The sequence below is a fragment of the Parasteatoda tepidariorum genome, chromosome 3 (genome assembly GCF_043381705.1).
Source record: "Parasteatoda tepidariorum isolate YZ-2023 chromosome 3, CAS_Ptep_4.0, whole genome shotgun sequence".
Lineage (NCBI taxonomy): Eukaryota > Metazoa > Arthropoda > Arachnida > Araneae > Theridiidae > Parasteatoda > Parasteatoda tepidariorum.
In genome coordinates, this window is record NC_092206.1 from 28,811,729 (window position 1) to 28,831,684 (window position 19,956).

The following is a 19,956-nucleotide window of genomic DNA, read 5'->3' on the forward strand; positions in this document are numbered from 1 at the left end:
GAAACATCGTGTGGCCAGTTTTTCAATTCGTTCTTGATGGCACTTTTGCTCCTCATTCTAAAAAGAGGAAACGGTAAGGAAAATTACAAAACAGTAAGGATACAAGTAAACAAATTTAGTAAACAAAACAGTAAGGATATCAAGTAAACAAATTTAGACTGATTAAAAAATTTGGGAAGATTTTCCTATGAATTGGTATTTGTGGTAAAATAATAAACAAGATTTGTGATTTTTGGGTAGTGGCATCATCACTTTAAGGGCACCAACTCGAAGGTTATAATTGGAAGCCACCATTGAGCAAATCACATTTCTTTAAACATTTTTGCAAGTTCAAAAACCGTTAGATGCAATAGCGGTTGTAGTTAGTACATATCAATATGGAAATATCCACCAAAATTTATTCTAATTGCATTATTTTAAAAAAACACCATCTAATATGCATTAATGTTATAGATCAAATATCATTTAAACATTAATTATTTTAAAGATAAACATTTAAATTTGTTAAAGAACTCAAGTAGGATTTGTAGGTTAGAGAATATTTTTTCTACCTCTAAGAACACAGTTAAGAGCATTTTAAATTAAGAAGAATTATACTGTTTACGTCTAGATCATTAAAATAATAGTTACAGATTATAGATGATGATTTATATATTTTCCTTAATCATGCTATTCAACTAAACAAAAACTAAAAGTTTGATTAAATGCTTTAAAAAAAACATACCAAATCTTCCATTTTAGGCTGTGCTGGAGGAGTCTCTTTAGGAGGCGCATCTGTTTCCATATTTTCCCTATTAAAAGAAAAAAAGATAGCAAAAAATCACCACATATTATTTAAAAATTACCACAATTTATAATTTAACTAACTAACTAACTCAGTGGCGCGACAGCCCATTAAGAGGGCCAAGGTCGACTGTGCCCATCTCAGTTTTCTTGACCTTGGGCTCTGGGGTGCAGGAGCATATGTTCCGGTCAGGTGGTCAGCCGAACGCGGAATCCCCAGTGTTAGTTCCCAAGCATGCTTGGTACTCATTTTATCGACCTACTGAAGGGATGAAAGGCTGAGTCGGCCTTGCCCGGCCCAAGGATCGAACCAAGGACCTGTGGCACGGCAGCGCGAAGCGCTACCACTCAGCCACCGGGCGTATAATTTAAAAGTGCCACAATATTTAGAAATTTATTTTGATTGAATTTTTTTATAATCAATCAGTTATTTAAACTATTTTACTTTTAAATGAAACGGATTCTAAATTTTTAATACCAGCAATTGGTCAATCAATGATAAATCTTTCAGTAGGTAGGTAAGCAAAGAGACACCAGCTTAAACATATCTATTATTGTTGTCTAGCAATCAAATTTTAGAGTCATCGTTAGATTAGTAATTGGATTGAAGTGAATTGAATTATATGAGTTGTTTAATGACACAAGGCCCAAAAATTAATCAGTAATTAGGTAAGATCTGAAAGTTTAGTCCTAAACATAAATAATTAATGAAATTAACATTTGAATCATAATATTTTTATTTACCCTTCTGACTTCTCTTCAGGTTTTGAGAGTATCGATATCAAGTTGGAGGGAATTGGTGCAGTGGCTTTTAATGCTTGTAAGACACGTCCTAAAAACTGTTGAGTTGCACTTTCATACAAATCAAAGGCAATTTGAAATGCCATTAATGACGATTCCTAAAAGTATAAAAAAGAAATTTTTATAACAAAAAAAAAGACAAATCCCAATTTTGCTAATAAAAAAGACAATTGATTAAGCTTCTCTTATTAAATAATAAGATTAGTTGTAATATAAAATTTTAAACAAAATGTTATTTATTTAAGCTTTTCCAAAATTCTTTTGTTTCGTTTTTCACAAATTCATTTTTTACATTAAAGCTATAAGGCAATACTTATAGAGACAAAAATATTTCATCAAAGTGAACAAATTTCTTAGTACACACAATGAAATAGAAAAAAAAATCAGCTATAAAATTGTCTTATATGGTTGTTGCCTAAGTAACGCACACAGCTTAAAATGACTAATGAAGCTCTAGTTAAAAACTTTTACGTTATTAATAACTATTATTTCAAAAATTTATCTTCTTATGTTGCATTCAGTTCTTTTTTTTTTTTTAAATGGACATCGGTCAAAATATTAAGAAGTACACAAATATCATAAGAACAATGGATAACCTCAAAGAGATGGTATTCACTGGCTGGTAAATATATCAGGGGGTCTGTCTAGATTCTTCTGAGAGATAATTTGTTTAGACATAATTTGTGAATATTAAAAATAATTATATTAAAAAATCAACACAAAAATATGGATTTATTGTTCCTTACAGGATAAAAAAATAAAATTTTAAGAAAGAGTATTTTGTGAAACTACCGTTTTTTTTTTTTTTTTTTTTTAAAGTTGAATTTGTGAAGGTACCGCTAAATGGTAGTAAATTTGGCCTGGACAGACCCCTGTATATGAACAAGAAAATACTTTAAATAACTTGGTAAACAATACTACATTTTTGTGAGAATATGGGTGAGTTAATATGAACCTTTTACAACTTCACATGTGGCCATTAAATCAAAAGTATCCCATAATAAATTATAATTACAAAGATATAGAAAGAGTGTGGAATTTTTTATTTCAAAGTATCTAGCACTCGAGTGGCGCAGTAAGTTAAGGCATCGTTCAATCTATTGGTTGGAGAGTTGGGCTGTGAGTTCGGTCCTAACAATCGACAAAACAACTGGTGTGTATACGCAGCAAGGTGCACATTAAATCTGTTGTAACTGAAATAGTTTAGGTACAGTCCACATTGTCTAATCAGAGTCAAAAGTACATAGCACTCCTACCATGACTAATAAAAGGTAGAGCCCCAAAAATTGAGCTATGTGCTTTGCCACATGAGAGTTGCCAACTTAGAGAGCAGTAAGAGAAAAATTCGAAAGTATTTGGCCGATTTAGTGAAATGTTTTTTAAACAGAAGCAAAAGATATGTAATTTAAAACTAAGAAAAAAAACTTACATTAGATTACTTAATGTGTACTATCACAGTTCCATTAATTTATGCAATGAAATAATTTAAATTAAATGCTTAGCAGGATATAACCTGTGAATGCAAATTTAATTTTATATACAAAAATATGCACCTCATTTCCTTTACATAGCTTTTCCAGGACATCTGCAACTGCTTGAGCATCATCAATAAATATCAGGCACTAAAAAGAGAGGAGCAAATTTGAGAAAAAAGCCGTAGATATAACAAAGTAGGAACAAACATTCACGCTGAAAATATGAGGAAAAAAATACTGTTTACTTACTTGACACATGTTAACATAATCAGGTGTTTCCAAATTTCTATATAGGCTGACTAATGTCTGTAGAACGAGATTTCTGTACATCCGATTTTGAATCAATGACATTGTTACTTTGAAACTATAAGATAACATACCTACGACATCATCCTGAAAGAAAAAACTAACTATAGAAGTGGGAAATATTTTACAGTAAAATTATATTAGTTTATGGCTAAACAACACAATAATAGCAATGCAATGAGCACAACTACTTAGCTACAGTTTTAAACTACGATTTTTTCATTTAACTTACAGACTGCATAATAGCTGATTCGAAGATGTCCATACGGCGTGTTTCCAAGGCAATGCCAACAGCCTGTTTGTATTGCCCGTCTTGGAAACATCGTTGAAACATGCGATTAACAATGGATTCTAGGCGTGCATCAATAACTTTCCTTTCACTGCTTTCTGCATTGTGAACTCTGAGTTTCGTATAATGATCAATGCATTTAGCTAAAATACATAAGAAAAAATATTAATAACAAAAAAATTAAAAAAATTATAGGCAATATCAACAATTGTTAAATTTATGATGCAAATTTATAGTGCTATTTACAGCATGAAATTACATAGCTTTGTTTTGTTAATCTATTATTTCCTTGGACTTTAGTTCATACTGACATAATAGTTATAAAGGATAATAAGTTTTTATATAATAATCAATGCATTTGGGTAAAGTTTAACTAGTTATATCAGGATTTGATGATATAAATCAGCCAGATTTAAATCGATTTTTTTTTTTAAAGAGAAACCAATCATGTAAAAGTTTAGAAAGTATAATATCAGATAATTGAAGTTCTTTCTTATTAATTTTCATATTTTTAAAGTTGATTGTTACCATATTTTTAAATATTCTGCTGTGTTAGTAAATTTCAATTTGCACTTGCAGAAATCAATTACTATGATTCAAGAATTTTTCAGTTATACTAAAATAAGAGTAAAATTTCATGAAACAAAAAGATAATAAGCCAAGCAATATCAAAGTAAAATCTATAGCATTAGCAATAAAATTAAAATTCTTAAAAGTTTTTGATAGAAAAAATTTTTTTTTCAATGACCAAAAAAACAAACAAAAAAAAAGGAAATAAATACTTACAAATTATTGTTTCTACATATTCTGAAGAATGGTTTACATCAAATAGCTCCCCAGCTCCTAAAGCATAGGTAAGAGAATCTTCAAATGAGCCTAAATGATAATAAACCTGTTGGAGGAGAAAAAGATTCATACTTAGTAGATGTAAAAAGCAGCCAAATGCAAATAATAGCATTATACGTGTACTAAAAATTCATTAAAAAAAACATGCTAATTGTATCAAGCAAAAAGCTTTTTCTGAATTATGTTTCAAAATGGAGCTGATTTACATTTTTTTTCTTCAAATTTCTAAAAAAATAGATAATTATAAGTATTTTTCTATATAAAAAAAAAGAACATCATTAAGACCTCTAATCGTCAAAAACTTGCAGAAATAGTTTAAGAAGTCTTGTAAAAATAAGATTAATAAAACATACATTTATATTAAGATGAATACTTTAAGCATAATAAAATCATACAAATAATACAGTTCTTGTAAATTGTAATGCTGAAATTCAAATTACCTTTGAAGCAACAAGAGCTGCAAGCCGACGGCTGCTGAATACTTCATCTTCATATAACACTTCTCTGAAATCATTAAATAAAATTCAGCATATTTTCCAAATAAAAACAAATTTACTCCTTAATTAAAATGAAATAATAGCTATTTTAAAAAAATTGAAACTACTTTTGGTTCAATGTTAAAGTGAAAGTTATTACATTAATGTTAAAATTATTATAAAATTATGATAGGGTTAACAGTATTTGTGTTCATTAGCTTTAACAGCATTAAAATTTCAACCAGTTCTGCAAATCCTTTCTATTAGTGATTATAAATATAATTTTGCTTATTTCATCAACAAAAAAAAAAAAAAAGAGCAAAGTTGTTCAACTAACTTTCCTTTCAAAATATAGATGAATTAGGTCAATGTAAAAGTAAAAAGTTTAGAAATTAAGAAAATTCAAATTACTTCTCTATGAACATTCTTACTGTACAATTTACTTATCTCTATCAGTTTCTTTAAAAAAAAAAAAGAATTTTAATGTAAAATTATAATATACAGACTGAGTAACATTCGCAGTTATGATGAAATATGCTATTTTGTGTCCAAAACACTAAATCAAAAAACGAAAATAGCAAATGTACATTTATTCAAATTACAAATTTTAACAAATTACTTGTCCCAGGGATCAGTAAAAATTTATTTCGTGGTAGTTCGAACACAATTTTAGTTGTCTTGGATTGACCACTCATGTATCTATCTCAAAATGTGAATAACCGTACAATTACTAAAGTCTAAAATTTTGTAAGAAAAATAACTTCAGAGAAGCCTGCACAGTTATATCCAAAACTAGTTTTTTAGTGCAAATTCAATCTTAAGGGACTGTAACAATTGTGACACCAATATGCCATTTATATAAATATAGAACATGTTTCCTAATTTTACTATTAGATTGCATAAATGCTGTATTACTAAAATCCAAAACTATTAAAAGACAAGACAAACTCGAATGAATAACATAACATAATCAACATAACAAATTTAAACAATGTTATAATTAAGTCAGATGTAAAAATTAAATTAAATATAAAAATCCCTTTAAAAAATTTTAATTAAAATTTCCCTTTTATTTTAGATATAAATAAAATAAAAAGAAACTTTAACTACAATTCATTAAATTTGTTATTACAGCATGGTCTAATTAAAAATTAAATTATCCAAAAAATTAAAATAGGTCTATAAAAGTTAAAATTAGTGCATAAAAATAACATCAAATATACAAACAATAAATTTAAAAATACTGTTAATAATCTGAAAATATATAATTCAGCTAAATATTTATTTAATTATTTAAAAAACATTTTGCAATTACTTCACAACATTAATTAGTTAATTAGTTTATAAAATTTTACTCTAAAAAATTTAACACTGGATTTTATGAAGAAAAAAAAATCTAGGTAATAAATATTTCAAGGTATATTTATGAAAAATACATAGCAAATTGTGAATGTATTTATGTACTTTATTTAAACAAATAAATAAAATCCAAATAGATAGGGTTAGTTAAATTACACGATAAAATAAGTTGTTTAAAAAGCTTTTAGATTGCATAACAACTGCTAGACATAATTTTTATAGAAAAGAAAGATAAAAAAAATATGTTCCTGAAAAAGTAGTTGAAAAGTTTCCTGTTTATTCTGTTTAAACCTTCAAAGAATACAAATGCTGTAAACGTATTTTATACAAGAAAATAAGCAATAAATATAATAAAGCTTACATTTTTTGAATTGCTTCTGATATCTCTGGCCAAAAGACATCAACTATACTATTAAGCTTCTTCAAAGCAAAATCATGTACTTCTGCTTGATTTTCATCAAGAAGAGCAAGTATGCCACCTAATTTAAAGAAAACAAATTACCATACAAGAAAAATTAAGAACTTCTAAAATAATTTTTAATAAAGTAAATATGATACTCTATTTCTATTGAAACTACATTCAGAAAACATTTTAAAAAAACTTATTGACACCTATTTAAACTAACTAAAATCAATTTTCTGCCTTGTTATGCATTTGGATCTATTTAAAAAAAATAAAAAAATATTTATAGTGGCTTGCTAGATTCTAAGATGTTTTTTTCTTTAATAGTTTTTGTTTCTCAGAACTCTCTACAAATTTTTGCAGTGATATCAATACAAAAATTGTTCCATTGCCACAATAGAAAAGATATCATTTGAAAAGAACTTAGAGAACATTATAAATATTGTGCTTAAAAATTACAAAAATAGTTACAAACGTAATAAACATTTTTATTTTTCAAACGCAAACATAAGAAAGATATCTCGCTCTCTCTCTTTCGTATGCCGGAGAAGGCAGAGGAGTGAGATTGCTCTTGTTTTTCAAGTGGCGCCATCTATGGCCAAGAATTCGACGTCTGCCACACCATGCGTCATGCCCGTTTATAGGGCGGACCCATTCATACATCCACAAAATGTAATTTTGACCTGAATCAGAGAATGATCATTCTCCAATTCAGTACCCACAGAGGTATTGATTTGTTATGGGAACATGGAGGACTTTGCGACACGACAGATTTAACGTGCATCAGTCACCATTTTACTACAAGGGGAGTCTTCAGCCGTGGGCCCAGCGCCCTACCGACCAGGCTATCCTGGCCCCACATAAGAATGATAAATTTTGATAAATAAAACAATTATTTTTAAGGGTTTCATTTTAAGAATTTTTTATAAAAATACAAATTAAATAAAAATTAAGTATTTTAATTTTTCTAATACAAGCAAACAAATTAATAAATATTGGTTATAGTCATTGACCGTGTACCTCATAATTTAAAAAGAAAAATCATCCTGATATTAAAACATTATAAATATATTGAGTGTTTATTGCCCTTAAAAAGTTCACGAAGATTTTTCATACTTCATTTTTTCTAATAACATCTCTAACACATATTCACTAAATATTGGAATTTATGAGTAAAGTAAAAGAAACAGAAATTTTCTTTTTTATTCTAAACTAGCCGCCTAAGGCGGCCAGCTGTCCGCCACGCTGAAGGTTTTCACAAATAAAGTTTTTTAAAACATAGCAGGAAATCTGAAGATTAGTGGACAATTAAAGTGTTCCTGTCCAGCAATTTTGTCTTCATATCCAGTTCTGCTGCAGATGTGTTATAGCTCTTGAGGATGTTTGAAATTATATAGCTACAACGCTTAAGAAAAAAAAAACTAAAATGCTAAATACATGAAAAGAACACGAAAACGAATAAATTTTTTATGGTATCAATTTCTATTTCTATATAATTTTTTATGGTATCAAATTCTATTTCTATATCTGTTACGTCAAGCACTCAGGTATTATAATTTGATCTAGTTGTGCTTGTATAATTTTGATCTAGTTGCGCTTTCTACGTCATTTTGTTAACATCGTTTGGTTTGTTATTTAACATCGTTTGGTTTGTTATTTCTAAGTTAACTTTCAAAAAATTGGCTGGCATCAGCATTTTTATTCTTTAAGTTGTTTATTTTTTCTTTTGGAATTCGTTCCTTTTTAGCGAAATGTTTTTCAACCTAATCGAATTCTTTGCCGACTGTTCTCTGTATATATAAAGAAAATAAAGTAAATATTTTTAAAGTGTTGTGAAAAGAATTTTTAGTTGTACAAAGTACTACAATATCGCTATAAAAATTATCGTCTTCGCTTAAGAAAAAAAAAAAAGAGCGTGGAAAGAAGAAGAAAAACTTATTATAACAATTATGAACAGCGACAAATATATCAAAGCGAAGCGTTCTATTTACGTATCGAATATGTTGCCACATTTTTAATACAAAAGTTAAACTTTTCTCCACTTTAATAAATGTAAACTAATGCGAACTTTACAATTAAATTATTAATTCCTTCGTATATTATTGGTTTAAGTTGTCGAAAATTAATATTTCAATTGTAAGGTTCGCATTAGCATACATTTATAAGAGTGGGGAAAAGTATATGCATTTTTTAATAGTTTTTTGAATATGGCTCTTTGAAGACGAAAAAGCAGACGAAAAGCATAGACTTACAAAATGACTGATAACTAAATAACTAATCAAAATTTTTGAAAAAGAAAAAAAATACTTCTTCATAATGTCAAAACACAATTATGGGCCGAGTTTCGTGCCCGGGCGAGGCTTCTGGGGCGATATATTGTGATTACAGACACACACACACACAGCCGCGTTTATTATTATGTATAGATAATCAATGAATTAAAATAGGAATGTTATAATGTAAAATGTCAGTCTTTTTACACCAAAAAAAATCAAACATCATTCGTTAAGATATTTTTACGTATAATAACAATAAAATTAAATCAATATGGAGAATATAACAATACTTGCTCACAATCCTTAGTGTGGAGAATAAATATTTTACCAAACATATATATATTTATGATTTGCTTATATAAACATTCAACAACAACTTGCATTCTATAATCATTGATGATTTTTCTCTTAAAAATTGCCTTGATTTCGAAAATGACATTTTATATTTAGATAAAGGCCATTGTTAAAAAATAATGTCTGCTTATAAAAAAAAACTATGGTATGCAAGATTAGAAAACTCGATAAAGTACATGATTTATGACTTAAGACTATGTATCATTTATAAAGGATTCCACTGGTCTTTTGAGTATTAGGATATTTTCTATGATACAAAACAAATATCTCAAACTTTTTCTCTGACAGTGACATGATACAAAGAAACACAGAAGTGAAAATTGATCACGTTTGAAAAAAAAAAAAGGTTTTTCAAAGAAGTCGAATATTTTTCAATCCAAACAAAACAATCAAAATGTAACCTGAGAATACAATGAGATGAATCTTCTATCAAAAAATATAACAAGAAGTTTTTAATGTTATGAAGAACTACATTAACTTTTTAATAGAAAATCAAAGATTGCTAAGAAACAAGTTCAAGTTATTTAATGTCATAAAGCAGGGGTCTCTCCAGGCCGAATTTACTACCGTTTAGCGGTACCTTCACAAATTCAATTTTAGGAAAAACGGTAGTTTCACAAAATCAACTTTAGGAAAAACGGTAGTTTCACAAAATACTTTTCTTAAAATTTTATTTTTGTATCCCTTAAGACACGATAAATTCATATTTTTACCATATTTTTGTGTTGATTTTTTAATATAATTTTTAATTTTTCACAAATTATGTCTAAATTTTCACAAAATAGGTACCTCTCAGAAAAACCTAGACAGACCCCTGAGCTTTAATTGGATATAGGACAAATAACAAATTATCTATTCAGTATACACTCAAATTATTATGACCAATTAGGAAATTTCGATATTCCTTCAGTTCACAAATAATACTATTTATATTTACCAGCAGATGTTATATTCATCTTCAGTGTTTTTGATGAGCTGACCTTACAAAATTTATTGAAAGGTTGATAATTTCTACTTATTTGTCAACTTCACTCCAAACACCATTGACTTGCGAATTTTGGAAAACTGAGCCGCTGTTGCCTAACACAAAATAATTGTAGAAATTAAAACTTTCAAAATGGCTCTTATTCAGACTGGCAAAACTTAAACTTACAATTTCGTGGAAGATTGGATAAAGCGCCCTCTTGTGAAAATTGAGTAAATCATTGAGAGAGGTTTAAGGTCTAGAAATTTAAATGTGTTTGGTTGCATTGAATAACGATATGTCTTCCAAAAAAAAATATGATTTGATTTTAAATGCTAAAAAATGTGTTTTACTACGTTTTGTGTTATTAATTATTTGAAAGCACTAAAACAAATAATGAAATAAATAACAAAAAATTATTCTTTATTAGTTTTAAAATTATTTATTTCATGTCTTATTTAAAGGATTTCATTTCAAAAAAAATTTAAATTCATTTAAAAATGCTCAGAAAAGTAAAAACTACTCAACCAAACTGTTTTTGCTCCTACGCTATGCATATAAATGACCCCATATCTCTCTCTCTCTTTAATATTAACTTATAATTTTTAAATTAATTTGGCCAAAATTATAATTTATAATACTAAACAATCGCACCAAGGGAATTTTTTAACGACAAATTATACACAATGGGTCAAAATAGGTTCCACTGAAAGAGTGCGCAGTGGCGTAGTTTTGGGGAGGGTTTGAGGGACAAAACCCCCTACGAAATAAAACATTACTTAATTGAAATATTGGAAATATTGTACGGTAAGTAGGATGTAGATGTTAAAAAGTTTCCATTATTCATTTTTTGTTATTTAAATACATATATATAAGAAGGAGATTATGCAGCATAAGCTGAAATAGCAACGATAATTTAATAAGCGAATTTAACATTTAATGGAAATAAAAGAAAATAAGTTTAACAGTGACATGATTGGTGAGAACTGCCTTCTCGCAGTGGTCGCCAAATCGGATGTGAATGCGAGATTAGATTGTTCTATGGACGAAAGTTAAGAGTTCATTATAAATTCGGGAGTTTTCCCGTCTCGATTCGCTTGCGTCGCTCAATGACGAAGTTGTCTGATGCAATTCTTCTGAGTATTACATGATGTTGGCTGANTTTAAAGTAATGTCAAAATATAAAACAAAACTACTTTTATGTACTTGCAAAATTTACTTCAGATTGGCGAATTTGGCGTAAAAAATCATACTTTTAATTCACGGTTAAAAACATAACACATTTATAACATAAACTTCTTTAATGGATAGAAACAGATTTATACTTCTTATAAAATAACTTTAAAATCAATACTCAATTAAAAACTCACCTGAATTAATATATAACAAATTAGATTCGCTGCTTTTTCGCATAAACTTTGCCGCCATATTGTTTTGACTTGTGCTATCCCATAATCCCATGCGGTTGCTGCCACCTGATTGGTTGAATTGTGAAGTTGAATCAACTCTTTCGAAGAGATCTGAAAGAGTTGAACAATAGTAGTTGATCCAACTCGGATAAGTATAGCACACCTATGTTTTCGGACGAAGTTGGACGAAAAGTTGAAGTTGAGGTTGAGTTGAAGGTTGAGTTGGACGAATTTCTTTAAGTGTGATATGGCCTTTAAATGAAAGAAAAAAATTGAAATTAACTCCTTTTGAGTTATAAGCAAAATAAACTGATGAAAGAAAAAAAATTTAATTCAACCTCTTTTGAGTTGTAAGCCAAATAAACTGATGAGATGAAACTTGAGCAAAACTGATTAAAAAAAATTCTGACATGAAGGACTTTCAACCAGTGATTGAGTTATTGAGAATAAAACCAAGTGATTCTATACGGAATGCATTTCTTGCAGATAAAAGCATACATTTGGATGAGTTTAGCTACATTTTAAGAGAGAAGTTAAATATTGAGGTTGAAAGTAAAAATGTTGACATTTTATTCCATCAGTTGGATCCTTATAGTAAAGGTTTCATAACTTGTACTGCTCTTGAAAATTACTTACAATATTATGAGGAGCGCCGTAACCAAAAAAGTAAACGTTCATGTTAATATATTAAATAGTATAAGATAAAATTAATGTTTTCAGTTTGTAGACATTTAAATTTACTGTTCAATAGTGTTTGTTTTGATATATATATATTCGCATTTCTTGATTAATCCGATTTTTAAAGATAATAAACATCGCAACGATTATTATTGATTGATTACTCGTATGCTTGGTGTTTGATTTGGCGAAAAAATTTAACCATAAATAACGACCCCTTTTAATGGAAGAGTACTTTTTTCAATTTATGGTATTAATCATTATATCTTTCAACAGACACATCTGCTAAAACACCTCAGTATAAAAGTTTTTCAGGTTTTAAAGTTTGCCATCTTATAATTATTACTTGATGATTGGATCCATTGCCTACAACTTAATTGTATCAAAACATTCGCTTATTGAATAATTAAATATGTTATCGAAATGTTTTAGTTGATTTTATGTTTAGTATTTAAAAAATTTATAAGATCCTATGTTAACTTTTTGAGCCAAATATGATGCTTAGAAACAAATGTATCGTTAAGAACTTTAATATGCATCTTTATATCGACAAACACTTTTAGGCAATCAAAAAGTGATAGAGAACCATTTAGAGGGGATAATTATAAAGCTCAAGTAGATTAAATGTAAATTCAATAAATTCTTTTGGCGAACTTTTATGCGAGTCGTACATACATACAACAAATTTTACACACTCGCTTACCAATTATCACCTTATATCAAGCAATGTTGTTGTTGTATTTCATTTACGTCACACTAGAGCTGCACAATGGGCTATTGGCGACGATCTGGGGAGCATCCCTGAGGATGATCCGAAGACATGCCATCAAAATTTTGATCCTATGCAAAGGGAACGGTGCCTTATCTCATTAAATCGACGATGCTGTACAACGTAGTAATTGACTTTTTCCCATATCTCGTACCGTTTTTGAGATAAGAAAGCTAACTCCGGAGCTGTCTGCTGTTTCCTTGCGCAGCTCATGGCATCTTTACAATATCTAGCCCCTATTTTGATTACTAAAGATCTTGCTTTCAGAAATTATTGGAATGTCAATGGACTTTAGCGGGAACACTGTAAAATGCCATTAAAATTAATTCCAGGTGAAGAATTATTTAATCCCATACCAATGATATACTCCGGTGTCCGAAGCCAAGATACTATATTTGAGTGGACTTTGTATTCAGACACTGAAAATTCAAGTGACGAAGTTAATGAGCATTATGTATCACTTAGTCGTGATGGTTTGATTGGTATATGGAGAAAAGATCTAACAAAGCGTTTTGAAAAGTCTGTTGCCGTCTCCAATGATGGTACGTATTACGACATTTTAAAAGATAACTGTAAATCCTTCATTTTTTTATATATACTCTTCATTATATTACTCGCATATTATTCGGTATTTTTTTAGGCGAAGTAAAATAACTTTACTTTTCACTCAGAGACTTCTAGTGAAACGTTCTTCTTTTTTCCTATACTATTTACCTTATACTTTCTCTGTACTGTAAGAGAGAGAGAGAGAGAATAAAAATTTGAATCCCCAAAATTTTTGATATATTGTGCGTTATGTTGTATTACACAAAATTGTGCGCTATTACACTAAATCTTCATTGACAGACGAATCATTGGGTGATGTCCTCTTGCTGTCGAACTAACAATGAGAGGTTTCGTTAAGTTTTATCTCCATGTAACGTGAATGCAAGTTATAGCGAGTCAAAAAAATTCATCAGCATGAGTTTGTACTTTTGTATATCCTTGTTCTTAAGATAGGATCAAAATTATAAAGGTATAGATATGAACTTTAAGAAAAACTCATATTTTATATGAATCGTCAATTTTAAGGTGGTAATAACATGAAGGCCACTAATTGATTAATATGGATAAAACTTCTCGAAACAGTCATGGCTGGCAATTGACTGTAGTGCTGGTAGACAAAGAAGAATATAAAATATACCTTATATAAAATAACCCTTTGAAGAAGCTCTTAATTGAGGCAATCACAGTAAAGTAAAGCACCCGTAATAGATTGTTGAGTGCCAGAGGGGCATAAAAGTAAAAACTAAAAAGTTTCGCTGCCCTTTTTAAAAAAAAATCTACCAGGTCATTTTGAACAAGGTGGATATTAACAGAATAATGTGTTTTGTAAACATCTTCCAATTGTTGGTATGTTTTCCAAAGCTGATAACTTCAAAGTAACAAAAATGTCACTTAAAATCTTCTTCAATAAACTCTTTAATTATAACCTTAGTTGGAATTTATTTCACAAAAATATTTTTATTATAATTTTTGAAGCGAATATGATAAGAATTATAAAAATAATTTACTTATTTCAGCTATTAATGATCTTAACTGCTATTTATAAAAACTGATAGAGGGGTATGAACTTTTTATGCCAGCTTTTGGCTACTCAAGAATAATCTGTCTTAGCTATAGCCGTTTCATTAAGAGAAGAGATTAAAGTGGCAAATTTTAACAAAATTAAGCCACAGAAAACAGAATTTTGACTTCAAAAATTTTAAGAATCTAGCACTTAGCAGTGAATTCATTTCATTGGGAAGAAGAATAACATTTTAACATTTTTAAAAACGTGTTTTTTTTACACTATAGCTGTTGCGATAAATTAAGAAAACGAAGCAATACAAAAACAAAAAAAATTCTGGTCTATATCACAATAGGCTTTCATATGTAAAATATGGTTAAATATATAATTAATACTTTTTTCATTCCCATAATGTATATTTCCCATAAAAATTATAGCTTTTTTGCATCTAAACTTAGGTAATGTGACACCGATGGCTACAGGTCTAGCTTGTATTCCTCGCTACAAAATGATAGCTGTGTCGACAGCATCTGGGGACATACGCTTTTTCAGTTCAAGCATTTATAAGTAAGATTTCAATGTTATTTTAATAATTTTGCTCAGTATGTCCCAAATAGAACACATCCTCCGAAAAGTGAGGAAATAGCGCCATCTAAGGAAAAGCAATTGCTTGTGCAATATCTATGTGCTCAGAAGGATGTCCACGATTTCAGCAGGATAAAGCCACTGTCCATACAGAATCAACTATGTCTTTCCTTGAAGTGTTTTTTTTTCTGGGGGGAACAGCCTAATTTTCAACGGTCTGTGGTCTCTCCTAAATTTGGACTTGTCACCTCCAAACTATTTTCCATGGAGATATTTAAAAACTGTTGGGTACGTAGATTGCCCTATATCTAACGCCGAACTAAAGGCGAAAATTGAACAAGAGATCAAAAATATTTTCCTGCAAATGCTGGTTCATATCTTCGATAATCTTGTTAAGCGTGCTTAATTCGTCAAATGAGAGATTACAGAGCTTTGGTGGCTCAGGAGATTGAGAGCGCACCTCCCAATGAGAGGTGACCGGGTTCGAATCAAAGTGATGGCTGGTCGGTACGAATTCCACACCCGGCTCGCACCGACCACAGTGTTGGCACAACAATATCCTCAGTGGTAGAGTCCCTATTGGGCTAGAGCCCCCTGGCAGACAGGCTAACCATAGGAGTTTTTCGTGATTTTCCTCTCCATGTAACGCGAATGCCGGTTAGTTTTTAACAAAAAGTCCTCCGCGAGCATAAAATTCTCTCAATACTTGATTCAAGAGTTTCTTTGTCTCCTGGATTGGGTTCAAAATTACAAGGCTACGGAGTTGAACAATGGTAGTCGTTAGAGCCGCGATGGTTCAGTGGATACAGCGTTCGCCTTCCAGTGCAGCGAACCGGGTTCGAATCCCAGTTGATACGAATTCCGCATCCCGCTTGCACCGACCACAGTGTTGACGTGAATTATCCTCAGTGGTAGACGGATCTTGGGTTAGAGTCCCCTTGCCGTCAGGCTAACCGTGGGAGGTTCTCCTGGTGTTCCTCTCCATGTAACGCAGATGCGGGTTAGCTCCGTCAAAAAGTCCCTTACGAAGGCAAATTTCTCCCAATCCAGGAGTTCCCTTATCTTCTGGATTGGTTTCAAAATTACAGGGCTACGGAGTTAAACATTAGTAGTCGTAAACCCATAAAATTGGGTCAGCTGTTCAACGACAGTTATAAAATAAAATAAAATGGTAGTCGTTAGCTCACAATTGGGTCGGCTGTTCAACAGCGGTTGTAAAATAAATTTCTCAGATAACAAGAATTCAAAATTTTTTGTAATTTGTGTTCAATGAGCATTTTTTTCGCCTTTGTCCATGTTTTGCTTCTCTGGATTACGTTTTATTTGAGACATACTGTATGTTACGTTAAAGACCTGAAGTCTGGTATATCTTACGTTTTAACAGTGAAACCTAACTTTTACCTAAGTAACTTCTTAAAAGTTCGAAGTATGCTTTTATATGATTCCATTTCAGCTTATTATTAAGCTATTACTGCAAAATTTTGGAGTTACCAAGACACCCATCAAAATTTTGGAGTTTGGTAAATTCTAGGTCTTACCGGTAAAACTCATAATTTTGGCTTTAAAAAAATATATATAAAGCAGGTAAAAGATTTTAGAGACAGTGTATTTATGTAATGGAAAATAGTGTAATAGCGTTTTACTTTTATGAAACTAGATGAAGACAATTATAACTTTTAGTTTGACATTATCCAAAAATAAAGAAAGTAACCAGAAATGTGGTATGCAATTTTGATACACAGCAATTATGCAAGCTATACACAGGAAGTTTCGTAACGAGCTCTCTTAGTATGCATTTTTAAGTTCAATATTTAAGCAATAAGTAGATTAATATTTAAGCCCAAGAAAGCACTAAAAAGCTATCGAAGTTTGACAAATCACATTACATGAAGTAAAAAACAAGAAGAGAAGTTTGATCGTCGGATGAAACACAGAGGAGTTGAAAGGCGAAGAGATTATTCGAAAGATCTTTAACTTTCAACTTCTAATTAATCCTGTTTTGATATTCATTACATTTGCTTTCCTTGACTGGTTAGCAGAAAATAAAATGATTAGTGAACATTGACAAGACCATGTATCAAACTTTTACCCTGAATCATCAATCAACTGAAATAGACTGACTTGAAATATAAGTGGTATTAGTATTTATGCTGGTGTCCGAGAAACAAAGGAAGCTGCTTATTTAGAAGTGAAATTTTATTAAATGACAGATTGACAACGTGATTGAGAGAGCTAAAAATGATTAAAAGACTCGCAAGAGTAAAATGAAAGTAATGGAAGAGAAACTTTAAATAAAATATATAATTATTATGTCAAGCCGATTGTTGCGAAGCTCTGATAACCTGATTAAAAGCATTTCAAAACTGAATCCTAAAACTTATTTTTTGAGCTTCGAACACTCTTTCAACGCAAGTAATAAACCACTTGAAGAAATAATTCGGGGAAGAGCTTTAATATTATATGAGAAATTAATCAGATTACCATCGGCAGACTTCAAACAGATTACGATTTCTTTAGACCTCAAAGATAGATTGAAATTTATTACAGAAAGTTTTAAAACCGTACCCTGGTTGTGTCTTTCTTAATTTTTAATAACGATTCTAAAAATTCATACTAAAGACGTTCCTTTGGAATACCCTGTATTGCGCCCAATATTTTGCATTCCTCGCACCTACGGTCTATGAAGGACCTTGGCCTCCCGCAGCACCACTTTTTCATGCCCTGGGCCTTTATTTTCAGAGTACACCCAGAGCACTAAAACCTTACTATTTTTAGGTTTGAGCATAAGCTATCTATTCTCTGGTTATCATCCATTGTTGTTAGCCTCTGTTGCCATAATTCCGAGGAGTTGTTTTGTGGAGATTTTGCAGGAGAAGTGTTTGTAATAACTATGAGTGCAATTTTCTTCCAAAAACTCAGAAGAAGAGCGGAACATTCCGGACCACGAAAAATTTCTATTGATAACATAAAGAAGGAGCAAGTGCTAGGATTGAAAATTAATTTCACAGAGAAAAACCATTTCTCCCCTGTTGTAAAGGTATGTTTTATTTATTATTTGCTCCAACTTTAAGTTAAAAAGCTAAAGGTGTTGCTTTGAGCAATGGAGTTCCTGAGCATCAAGGCTCGCACCTCCGAATTACTGAATAAGATGAAAATACAATAACTGGAAATGTTAATCTAATAAATTAAGAATTTATTGAATCTATTGGGGAATATATATATAGTTTATTAGGTGCCTTTTTTTAATCATAAATGGCCGATTTATTAAAAAAACATGAAGAAAAGGGCGCGACAAAATCACGCCCTGGCAGTCACTTTTTAAAATTCTACTGGTTTTGCCCACCATGTGTAATATAGAAATTTATTTTTTAAAATTGCATTGATTTTCTCCTCATGGTTTTAGAAAAATATGCTCGTATTTTATTGGTTAGCTAATTCGAAGTTATATTTTTCATTACCTTATACTTTACCAATTGGATGTTGTAAAACGGAGACCTTTTCATCGATTTCTCATCTGTCTCTTTCATAATGGTTGGAAGAGGAATTAATGATTTCTTATAGATAGCTAGGTCATTTAAATTTGCAATATATTCTAACTTTCTACCCAGGTGAAATACCTTCCAAGTATCCGTGCACTGGTTTCTTGTTCTGTATTTCGAAGAAGGAGTATGATTATACATCATCTTGGTGAAGGCAAATCATTGAGTTTCTCAACAGAGGGTGGTGTAACATGTTTCGATTTCTGTGAAAAATTGAACTGGATTGTGACTGGAACTGTTGATCATGTCATTAAAATATGGAATCCAGCAGTAAACAAATCGTGTAACGTGAGTATCTGCCAAAGTACATGACACATTTGTTATTAATTATAAATTAAATTTTGTTAATTCTTATAGAAATCATGCGTAGCTGTAATAGAGACACAACAATACATTTTTAATGGGAAAAATATTACACCCCAGCAATTGAAATGAAAAAAAAATTATGTACTACTTCTTCTGGGAAAAAAACTGAATCAATTTTCAAAAATGTTCATTCTTTTCTTTTACTGATGTATACTTCAAAAAAAATTTAATTTTTGAGTCATTCACTTTTTACTTACATAAAAATAGTTTGCATGGCAAAATATTTCTTAAGTTTCTAGTTATTTAAAAAATTATATTAAAGTTCAGATTTAAAAAATACGTCTTAATATGCGTGAAGTAAGATTACCTGAAGGTTCTTAAGGCACCTTATACAGATTGCCTTATACATTATACAGATTACCTTATACATTATACAGATTACCTTATACAGATTTCATGCAGAATTTCGTAGTTCGAATTGCTAGTGGTTGGGGAGAATAGTGTTTTGGAAATCGATTCTGTATATTTCTAAGAAAAAGTACTTCTAAGTTTTTTTTAAATTTTAAGTTAAGGTAGAGCTTTAGCCCAATGTCGATTCAAGCGACACAAAAAAAGGACTTTGCATAGCTGGATCAATTATGTTATCAATTTTGTTACAAAGAAGCTTACAATTTTTAAGGTTTCTACTTTAGAGTTGAAAACTTAAACCTGATGATATAGATAGATTTCATATCAGATTTATGAAAAGTTCCTGTACATGCAATCATATTGAAATACACATTTTTATCT

The 19,956-nt window shown here is 30.2% G+C and overlaps 2 protein-coding genes across 2 annotated transcripts in view; one reads left to right on the top strand and one right to left on the bottom strand.

Annotated features, from left to right (window-relative positions):
• Positions 1-10,463, bottom strand: part of LOC107450860 (Regulatory particle non-ATPase 2) — a gene marked incomplete in the record, with an annotated part of 24,263 nt that extends 13,800 nt beyond the window's left edge. Inside the window, 10 exon segments of the mRNA XM_043041760.2 lie at positions 10-57; positions 725-791; positions 1,528-1,682; positions 3,138-3,206; positions 3,309-3,452; positions 3,598-3,797; positions 4,441-4,546; positions 4,941-5,004; positions 6,697-6,814; positions 10,306-10,463. Of these exon segments, the coding sequence (XP_042897694.1) occupies positions 10-57; positions 725-791; positions 1,528-1,682; positions 3,138-3,206; positions 3,309-3,452; positions 3,598-3,797; positions 4,441-4,546; positions 4,941-5,004; positions 6,697-6,814; positions 10,306-10,324 (990 nt within the window).
• Positions 10,464-12,144: 1,681 nt separating this feature from the next.
• LOC139425205 (uncharacterized) lies at positions 12,145-15,308 on the top strand. Its single transcript, XM_071179094.1, has 3 exons — positions 12,145-12,407; positions 13,521-13,730; positions 15,196-15,308. Exons 1-3 carry the CDS (start codon positions 12,152-12,154, stop codon positions 15,306-15,308), a joined length of 579 nt encoding a protein of 192 aa, XP_071035195.1. The 5' UTR covers positions 12,145-12,151.
• The last annotated feature ends 4,648 nt before the right edge of the window (positions 15,309-19,956 follow it).

Excerpts from the sequence above, each read along its gene's own strand:
- LOC139425205 (XM_071179094.1), top strand. The coding sequence starts at position 12,152 with ATGAAGGACTTTCAACCAGTGATTGAGTTATTGAGAATAAAACCAAGT. Across the intron at positions 12,408-13,520 it reads GGAGCGCCGTAACCAAAAAA|GTGAAGAATTATTTAATCCC; the intron begins GTAAACGTTCAT and ends AATTAATTCCAG. Across the intron at positions 13,731-15,195 it reads TGTTGCCGTCTCCAATGATG|GTAATGTGACACCGATGGCT; the intron begins GTACGTATTACG and ends ATCTAAACTTAG.